This window comes from Chrysemys picta, chromosome 1 (assembly GCF_011386835.1).
Source record: "Chrysemys picta bellii isolate R12L10 chromosome 1, ASM1138683v2, whole genome shotgun sequence".
In the NCBI taxonomy this organism is placed as follows: Eukaryota; Metazoa; Chordata; order Testudines; family Emydidae; genus Chrysemys; species Chrysemys picta.
Genome location: NC_088791.1, coordinates 357,223,444 through 357,233,488, shown reverse-complemented (window position 1 = coordinate 357,233,488; position 10,045 = coordinate 357,223,444). Strand labels below are relative to the sequence as shown.

General features: G+C 47.6%; 1 protein-coding gene across 1 annotated transcript; it reads right to left on the bottom strand.

Annotated features, from left to right (window-relative positions):
* Window positions 1-3,259: 3,259 nt before the first annotated feature.
* LOC101949557 (olfactory receptor 52E4-like) lies at window positions 3,260-4,207 on the bottom strand. The gene has a single exon (XM_005314094.2). It carries the CDS (start codon window positions 4,205-4,207, stop codon window positions 3,260-3,262), a length of 948 nt encoding a protein of 315 aa, XP_005314151.2.
* Window positions 4,208-10,045: the final 5,838 nt, after the last annotated feature.

Here is a 10,045-nt window from a genome sequence, read left to right as displayed (position 1 = left end):
ACCCCCCTCGCATTCCACAATACCCTCTCCCACGAGAGGCAATAGAGGGACTGACTCCCTTAATTGAGTCATTTTTAGGGGGTCATCCCAGATATCATGGGGGCATCTCCCTCAGGGGTATGTGGAATCCCCCGCTATATTTTCAGCTGTGTTGCATAAAGATTTACAAGATGTAATTCTCCCAGGACAGTCCACATTGCTTTTGTAAGTGGATGATCTTTTATTATGCTCAGAAACACAAGAAATTAATAAGCAGGACTCGATAGAGTTTTTATGTGCCTTAGCAATGAAAGGACACAAGGTGTCACCCTCAAAGATTCAATCTTGTTCACAGGAGGTGAAATATTTAGGGCACATACTAAAACCAGGAAAGAGAAGCCTTGCTCAGGAAAGAATAAGTGCCATGTTAAATGTACCCCAGCCCAAGACAAAGAGACAGTTAAGGGGGTTCCTCGGCATGGCAGGATTCTGTAAGTCCTGGATTCCTGAGTATGGGGAAATGTCAAAACCACTAGTGCAGATGACCACTAAGGATGAACCTGACCCAGTGAAATGGACTAAAGATGCTACCAAATCCTTTGAGAGCATTCAGACAGCCCTTGCATCGGCACCTGCCTTGGGATTCCCGGATTATAGGAAACCTTTTACCTTATTTGTTCATGAAAGGGCGGGGGTGGCCTCTGGTGTTCTTACACAAGCTTTAGGATCACAGCAGCGGCCTGTGGCCTATTTTTTAGCACTACTGGATCCTGTTGCAAGAGAAGCAGTAGAATGTCTTAAAGCCCTAGCTGCTGCAGCTTTGTTAGTTGAGAAAGCTCAAGAGTTGGTACAGGGACATCACCTAGTGGTAAAAGTTCCACATGCTGTTACTGTCCTTCTACATTAACGCAATACCCAACCTTTCACTAATGAAAGATTGACTAGAGAATCAATGGATGGTATAGACCTTGCCTGGACTGAAACTTAAATTCACTCGAAAGGGTACCCCTAAATAGGGTCCCCAGCGCGGGTGCGATGCTTATTGGCTGACCGGCAAGGCCAACCTGAAGTAGATGACTACAGGGCAGCCAAGGCCCTAAACGACTGATATCAGTTTTCAATGGATATAGAAGATTGGACTGTATTATTTGGATTAGCGTTTATTGCTCTTTTTTCTTGTATTTGTTGGTATTTTAACCTATTGTGAAAATGTTTCCTCTATTTTTTGTTGTTGTTTTTCCCTTCCCTTTCTTATGGCCATAATAATTTCATTAGATTTAGCCATGTAGTGAGGAATAGAATCCCAGAATGGAGGAATGATTCATGCTAGGTGTACACCTTGGTGCCTTCTGATGCAGAATGAGGACTTTCTTTCCTTCCTATCCCTTTGACGGCTGCAAATATTACTCATTCAAAGGTGTATGTTACTCCCCATCGGTTTACAACTCATACTTGGCAACAAGAAGGTATAAGCCCTAACTCCGGGTATTTGTTAACCGTCAAGGTGCAGGGTGAGTGGTGTCTCCTGGGAAATGGGCTAGGCCTGTTTTTAGGAAACAGTACTTGCAAATACTATGTGGGCCCGGGTGGTGATGGAGAGTGGGTCACTTAAATTATACCAGTTAGAAATCACATAAACTGGAACCAGAACTAAATTTATTAACAATAGCAGTTATATTTTAATTAGTGAAGGAGGTAGAAGATTATGAAGAAAACAAAACAGAACATGCAGACTAAGCTTATTAGAACCACACTTAGGGTGAGAACTCACATGTAACCAGTTTCTATATTGTATTAATCTCCTTCACAGGCCAGACGCCCTTCCAGCCTGGGTCCAGTTCTTTCCCCCAGTTCAGTCTTAGTTGTTTCCAGCAGTCATCTTGGGTGGGGTAGCAGGGGAGAACGGACCACCAGGATGACACCCTTCTCCACCCTGAAATAGGACTTACATAAGGCAGGAATCCTTTGTTTCCTCGTTTGACCCCCACACCAGTTTCTTGAGGAAAAGTACAGAATTCAATATGGTTCCAGTATCAGGTGACATGGATACATGCCTCTGATGGGCCCCTTTAGCCATTCTTCACAGGCTGACCCACAGGAAGACAAAGCTCTTTTGCAATTCTTTGTCAGTGCTGAGGACCCATTATTGCTGTCTGGCATTTCCATTGTTGTATCTGAAGTGTTAGCAGATTTAAAACAAACAAAAGAAAGTATTTCTTCACAGTCAACATGTGGAACTCTTTGCCATGGGAGGTCATGAAGTCCAAAACTATAACACGGTCGCAATAAGAACTAGGGAAGTTCATGGAGGATAGCTCAATCAATAGCTGTCAACCTGGATGGGCAGGGATGGTGTCCCTTACCTCTGTTTGGCATAAGTTGGAGTCGGTGTGAATCACTTAATAATTGCTGTATTCTGTTCATTCCTTTTGAAGTGCATGGCATTGGCCACTGTCAGGAGAAAGGATACTGGGTTTCATAGACTATTGGTCTCCCCTAGTATGGCCATTCTGATGTGATTATACAGACCCCAGATATATCTGCCCCCTGTAGAAACACACCAGACCCTACTCACCTCCCAGAGCTGAGATAGAACCCAGGAGTCCTGATGAGGTCTCTCTCTCAGCAGAGTTAGTAACAAAGTAAGATCTATAACTATATCTATATGGATATAAATTTTAAACCTAACCAGTGTCCCTTATGTGACTTCCCACAAGATGTCAGAACATATTAGTATTAGAGTGGAGTGGGTCTAATCTTTAATTAATATTCTCTCTTTTATATAGAAATTAGATACAGTGCTCCTGCCACAAATTTTGCTGTGTTATATGCCAAAACACTAGAGTTTTCAAGTGCCTAAGTAGCCCCTGGAAATACGGTTATGGTGGGCCCCAGCCTAAATCTGAAATGGCTCTCTTGCAGCTGTGTGTGTAGGAAGGGAGGTGAAAATGATCCAGTGAGTTACAGGGGATGGGGAGTAGAGGAGCAAGACATGAAGGAAAGAGGAGGAGCAGGGACAGAGCCTTGGCAGAAGAGGTGGGGGTAAGGGGTGCGGTTTGGGGGGGTCCGGTTATCAGCAGTTGGAAAGGTGGAAACCCAATGAATTCTACATAGACCGATTCCCCAGTTTGTTACCACTGACACTGAACAGTAAGGTCAGGAAAGGGTTTCATGTCTCTTTGACTGCCCAGTCAGTGATTATGGGAAGAGGGTGCAGCACCATGCACCAGCCAGCTCTGCATGGAGCTCAGTCTGAGAACCAGAGCACCAGGAGACAACTTTAGGTCCCTTTATAAGTGAAGAGCCAGAACAGCCTGTTTCTGATTTGTTCGGTCCACACCCCGTAGATGATGGGGTTCAGCATGGGGGGCACCAAGAGATACATGTTAGTAATGAGAACGTGGAAATGTAGGGGGACATTCTGGCCAAACCGGTGCATGAAGATGGAGAACAAAGATGGGATGCAAAAGGTTAAGAAGATAAAGAGGTGGGAGCCACAGGTCCTAAAAGCCTTGAGCCGGGCGTCCTTTGCGGGGAGGCGGAAGATGACCCTGAGGATCTGGATATAGGACACAGAAATAAAAAACACATCCACACCAGTAACCAGGAACGCCAGAAAGAGGCCGTAGTAACTACTGACGCGGATGTCAGCACAGGCCAGCTTCACCACAGCCATGCCATCACAGTATGTGTGGGGGATGATGTTGGTTCTGCAATATGGCCACTGTCTCGCCAGGATGGGATTGGGCATTACGAGCATGCTGCTGCGCAACAACAGCGCCAGGCCGATCTTGGCCACCCTGTGGTTTGTCAGGGTGGTGGAATGTCTCAAGGGATCACAAATGGCGATGTAGCGATCAAAAGCCATGGCCACAAGGATCCCAGATGCCATAACTGAGAAGCACTGAACAAAGTACATCTGGGTGAGGCAGGCACTGAAATCGATCTCCCTGGAATTGAACCAGAAGATGTTCAATGTTTTGGGCACAATGGATGTAGATATGACCAGGTCACTGCCGGCCAGCATGCAGAGAAAATAGTACATGGGCCCATGGAGGCTTGGCTCCGTCTTCACAATGAATAGGATGGTGAAGTTCCCCAAGACGGCTATGGCGTACATGGTGCAGAAGGGGATGGCAATCCAGACATGGGCCACCTCCAGGCCAGGAACGCCCAGCAGGATGAAGGTGGAGGGGTTGGTGAAGTCGGTTGTGTTGAAATCTGACATGAAGTATTGGAGAAGGTCCAACTCTGAGGCAAATGGTATCTGCTGCATGTATCCTAGGTTCGCCTGGCTTCCTGTATATGCCCAAGCACTAGGGTAATTCCTGGATGGAGAGACAATGTGTATATGAGACATACATGCACTACTTGGGGCTGTTCTCATGGGTGACGCAGATTAGTTGCTCATTGCACACTGAAAAATGAATTATGAACAACTGAATTCATGTTCATGGTACTCCATGTATCAATAATTCCTAAATGTCATGGTGTGGGAAACTTTAATAGGCACCAGCAGAAAACACAAATGTGGATACTGGCTTTCCATCATTGTTCCTGCAATGAAAGCCAGGCTACTTTGTCACTGTAGTAAGCCATTCACCATTTACTTGGTTCCTCAAAATGTGAGAGTGCAAAAAACACCAAACCTTTTCCAAAACCAGGGCCGGCTCCAGGCACCAGCTTACCAAGCAGGTGCTTGGGGCGGCCACTTCGGAGAGGGGCGGCACGTCCAGCTGTTTGGCTGCAATTCGGCGGACGGTCCCTCACTCCTGCTCGCAGCGAAGGACCTCCCGCCGAATTGCCGCTGCAGATCGCGATTGTGGCTTTTTTGTTTGTTTGTTTGGCTGCTTGGGGCGGCCAAAACCCTGGAGCCAGCCCTGTCCAAAACATATACCAGGGAAAACATCCCAATTAGAACACAACACAGGGAAAATCTCTCGGTGTCATTGAAAGACAGCTGCTCAGTCGCAGAAATGGCCAAAACAAAGACAATGTTCAGATGCCTAAGGAATGGCAAAGAGAATAACCTGCTCTGCTCATGCGCTCCGTTTTGGTCACCCAGTCTCTATAAAGCATGTAGCAGACAGAAAGGGGGTTTTCCAGACAGGCTCTGAGAATGGGGGAGGCTGCCAGAGGCAGACAGATTGAAAAGTCTGGAACTGTTTTACTTAGAAAAAAAGACAAAGAAGGGGCAAGATGATAGAGGAGAGCAAGATAAAAGATTGTTTCTCCATTGGAATGTAATCAGTGCCAGAGAACATTTCCCACACAGTAATCTCTGTAGATACTTGGTGCTTCAGAGGAGCTAATTCCTCAGAGCTGAGGCAAATTATGAGGAAAACTGATTGGGAGTAAAAAAAAATTTGACAGAAAAATGGGAGTGACAATTGGGAATTCATTAAGAAGAGTTTATGAGATAGACACACAATTCCACAGTCAAGAAAGTGGAGAGCTTTGGCTAAAAACCTGGTTCAGTGAAAAAAACCAAGTCAGTAACTAGTGGGATGGGGTGGGGTAGGAGGAAGCAATATATAACAAATGGGAAACAGGAAAAAATAGATAGCAATCAGTACAAATTACGAAAGTTCATAAGGGACATTAAAGACATTGGTAGATATCAAGAAATAGTTTTGTTCTGCATTACGAAAATATGCCGGCCTGACGAACAGACTAGATCACTGTATTATGGAACGCAGGGACCCTGAAAAGGATTTTGGGGTCATTGTGGACAATCAACTCATCGTGAGCTGCCTGTATGATGCTGTGGCCAAAAGGGCTGATGTGATCATTGGATGTATAAATGGGGAGTGCAGAGTTGGAGCAGGGGGAGGACTTTACCTCTGCACATGGCATTGGTGAAACTGACTGTGTCCAGTTGAGGGATCCACATTTCAAAAAGGATATTGAAAAATTAGGAGGGTGCAGAAAAGCGCTACAAAAAGGATTGAAGGCTGCAGAAAATTCTAGAGAGTGTGAGACTTAAAGAGCTTCATCTATTTACCTTATCCAAAGGAGGATCAAATGGAGACTTTCCTGGGGAGAAATCTGTGGGTAATAATGGACTCTGTAATATAGCAGAGAAAGACAGAGGAAAGCCCAAGCCAGGCAAATTTCAGCTGGAAATAAGGGCCAAATTGTTAGCTCTGAGGGTGATTGAACATTGGAACTAACTGCAAAGGGAAGAGGAGGATTCTCCAATTCCCCATGTCTGCAGACCCAGATATATGCCTCTCTCAGGGTAAGTCCTACGTTTAACAGGGGTTTGGACTAGATAACCTCATGAGCCTAATCTCTATCATTCTATGACTCTGTGATACTCAGCACTGGTGAGGCCTCAGCTGGAGCACTGGGTCCAGTTTTGGTGACCAATGTAGAGGAAGGATTGAGAGAAACTGGAAAGGATGCAGAGCCGAAAGACAAAGCTGATCCAAGGGATGGAATATGAGCCATATGTGTAAAGGCTGGAGGAAGTGGGTGTGTTTCGTTTGGAAAAGAGACAATTAAGAGGGGACATGACAGCTATCTTCATATACTTGAAAGGTTGCCAAAGAAAAGGTGGAGAAAAGTTGTTCTGTCTTACCACAGAAGGCGGGAAAAGAATTCGAACTCTAGCACAGCAGATTTAGATGTAATTTAATGAAAAACATCATACCTGTCCAAACAGGAGGTCAATGGAACAGGTGATTCGGGAGGTTGTGGAAGCTCCTTCGCTCACAGTTTTCCAAAGAAGGCTGGAGCCATCTGTCCTGGATGGTTTAGATGCAACAAATCCTCCATCCAGCAGCAGGCTAAACTAGGTGACACTTGCGGCCCCTACTCACCCTGTGGCTCTATGATTCAATGATGTAAAATCCGAGTCTACACCCGGTCTCAGTGTAACACAAGTCATTAGGGTCAATACTGGGGTAACCAGGTGAAATGTAATGGCCTGTGTTATACAGGATGTCAGAATGGATGATCTAAGATCTGAGATTGAACCCTATGAAATTATTAATAAAGAAAGTAGATCAGGCATTGATGTTTACTCCATCTCATAACACACGAATAAGGGAACATTCAGTTCCATTGAAAGACTGAATGTATAAATCATATTTGGCCTGTGGAACTTTTTGACACCAACATTATTGGAGCAAAGAGCTTAGCAGAATTGGATTCATAAATGGATCGACCATTGTAAGTGCTGCTGATGGCACCGCCGTCAGTTATGGCTGTCTGACACCTTCAATTAGAAAACCTCATTTTCAGTTATTTCTAAGTTTGTCAAACTTTAACCCTTTGGACTGAAATTTCCCACGCTGGGTGTCGGCTGCCGGCTGAATTGTTTTTTGAAAGTTTCAGGCATCATAAGTCAGCCACCTTCTCTAATGAATCTAAGATTTAAGATATCTTGCCCATGTTGAATAATTGTAACAATAGTTCCAGTGTGGAGCGCTAGCACCTCCATATTTCTCAGCAGATAAAAATCAGGGTAACAACCTCCCCTGTCCCCATGAAGAGCCAGAGCCCTGAAATGCAAGAGGAGGCGGTGACAGACACTGTACATTAACATGCAGCTGGCTCCTGAGGTCTTTACTCAGATCTTTCTCCAAGGGGAATTTTTCTTCTATGCAACCTGAGTAAAGTACAGGCCACAGCCACAGAATTTGGACTTGTATTGTACGTCCGCTAACACCTTTCATCGCGAAGGATCCCCTGTGCCACTAAAATGCAGCCACCTCAGGGCTGGAGCCCATCAGCCAGGGTGGGCAGGAGTGCACAGCAAAGCGTGAGATTTTGGCTCATGATACTGGAGCAAACTCATCCCCTGTGGCAAGGGGCCCTGTGAGGTTTAGTGGTTGTGCAGAATGAAAGAACAACAGATCTATTCTCTATTCCATCATGCCCAGGTTGTACTGGGTGTTTCAAGCAGCAAGAGATGGATACCTGTGAATCCTGAGATGGAAGTGTCTTCCCTGGGAATCCCCCTCACACAGCCGTGTCCAACACCTCTCTCACCCCAGCATCTGCAACAGCGTCCCACACCCAGAGCTGACACAGAGTTGTGCACCATTTATAATATGACTCTGTGTAGTCCCAGTGGGGTTTGTTCAGCCTCTAGGGGGGAGGTGAGCATCTGGATGTAAACAGGTTGGAGACCAGCCTGTCTGTGCTTCTGTGCTCTTTATCCAGCTTTAGGAGTAAACAGTAATTAAGGGACCTTCCCAAAGGGAGATAAAAACTCTTGGGCTTTCCGCTTAATCAGAGAGCAATTGGCTGCTCTGTGTATTTGGGTATATTTAAAAATTATAGTTGATTAGTTAAAAAACTAGGCATAATGCCTAGATCTCAACAGGGTCGGATACCATGTAAATGCCCAGGATGGCTGGGAAGATAATATCCAAGGTCACACAGAGGTTGAGTGGCAGGATTGCGACAGATCTCTTTTACCAATGGGCCTGAGGCGTCAGGTGATCTGGCTGAGGCCACAGGATCCTTTGGTGATGAAACACACCAAGTGTCTAAATTTTAAAGCTTTATTAATAAAATACTAAAATAACAGTGGAGAGTGCTGGGTGCTCCCCACATCACTCAGAGGAAGGAAGAAATCGTTAGTGCCCCAAGCCCTAACCCACTTTCATACTCACACACGCTCTACCTGAGGCTGGCCAAGCCTAGGTGTAAGATAAGAAGAAGAGGGGGAAGGGTGGACGGGAGTTCTGTCCTTGGCCCAGTCCATCTGAGGTCCGCTGTTGAGCTCCGCCTTTCTTGGGCTCTCGGGAGGGTTTTAAGTCCTGGGTTCCTTTGGGGGTGTTGTTGTCCAGGGCCCTCTGTGCCTGATGTTCTTTGTACCAGTCCCAATCGGCTCGTGTGACGAACTGGGCCTGTTCTTGCTGGGGTGTGTGAATGCTGACAGGCGAGTGTGGCTAGGATGGTCTGCATCGGGGGATGGGAGTCTGCCCGAGGGAACATACCTGAGCTTGTAACATGAGAACCCAGGAAGGGGTTGGAGGCCAGGTGACTCCGGGGCCCGGGAAACTGAACAAAGGCTGTGGGAGGGGTCGCTGAAGGGAGAGTGTGGGAAGCGAGCTGGAGAGATGGCTGGGAGGCAGAGATGGCTCTGACCCCCCAAAGGGGGGTGGGCTGGGATGCCCTGGGACCCCAAGCTGGACCTAACTGAGGGGGGTCCTGTTGTCTGTGCCTGCAAGACCTGTCTTGGACTGTATTCCTGTCATTCAAATAAACCTTCTGCTTTACTGGCTGGCTGAGAGTCATGGTGAATCGCAGGAAGCCCGGGGTTGCAGGGCCCTGAGTTCCCCAATACTCCGTGACAACTGGTGGCAGCGGTGGGATCTACTGCACCCCTTGGATGGCGCTTCCTGCAGTAAGTGACTGGGGAGCAGTAAAACGAAGGGGGATTGACGGGGACCAGGCGTGCTGAAGAGTGAGAGAGAGACGGTTATTACCCCTGGGAGTGTGTGACCAGCGAGAAGGACTTTTGCAGTAACAGGGTCCCCCGGGGGGATCGCAGCGAGTGGTCCCAGGGGCGGAGGAGTCTGCAGCTCGACCCTGGCAGAGAGGTGGTGACCTCGAGAAGGGCTGGCACACTAGGGGTCCCCCTGGGAACTGTGGGGAGCTGTGAGCACACAGGCCGGTGAGTGGCCAGCAGGAAGATGTATGCCAAGCGGCTTAAGAGCGACCTGGTGGAGCTGTGCAAGCAGAGGGGGCTGTGCATTGGGAGGCTCACCAAAGAACAGCTCATTGCCCGGCTGGAGGCGGAAGATCGCGCGAATGAACTGATCCCTGTGTCTCAGGGAAGCAGCCTGGCAAATGCAGCGCAGGCACCAGTGTCTTTCCCAGCTGGGAGTGGTCAGCCGGCTGCTGAGGGCTTCCCGAGACCCCTCCTTCCTATGCCTAGGGGAAGGGTGGGGAGGAGCCCAGCAAATACCGAAGGCGCCGTGACCCCCCCGGCCAGCAGGGGATCCCCCCGGCGAAGCTCGCCAGCCAGCAGAGGATCCTCCCGGCGACGTTCGGCATCCGTGGAGCGGAACTGGCTGGAATGGGAGAAAGAGCTAAAACTGAGAGT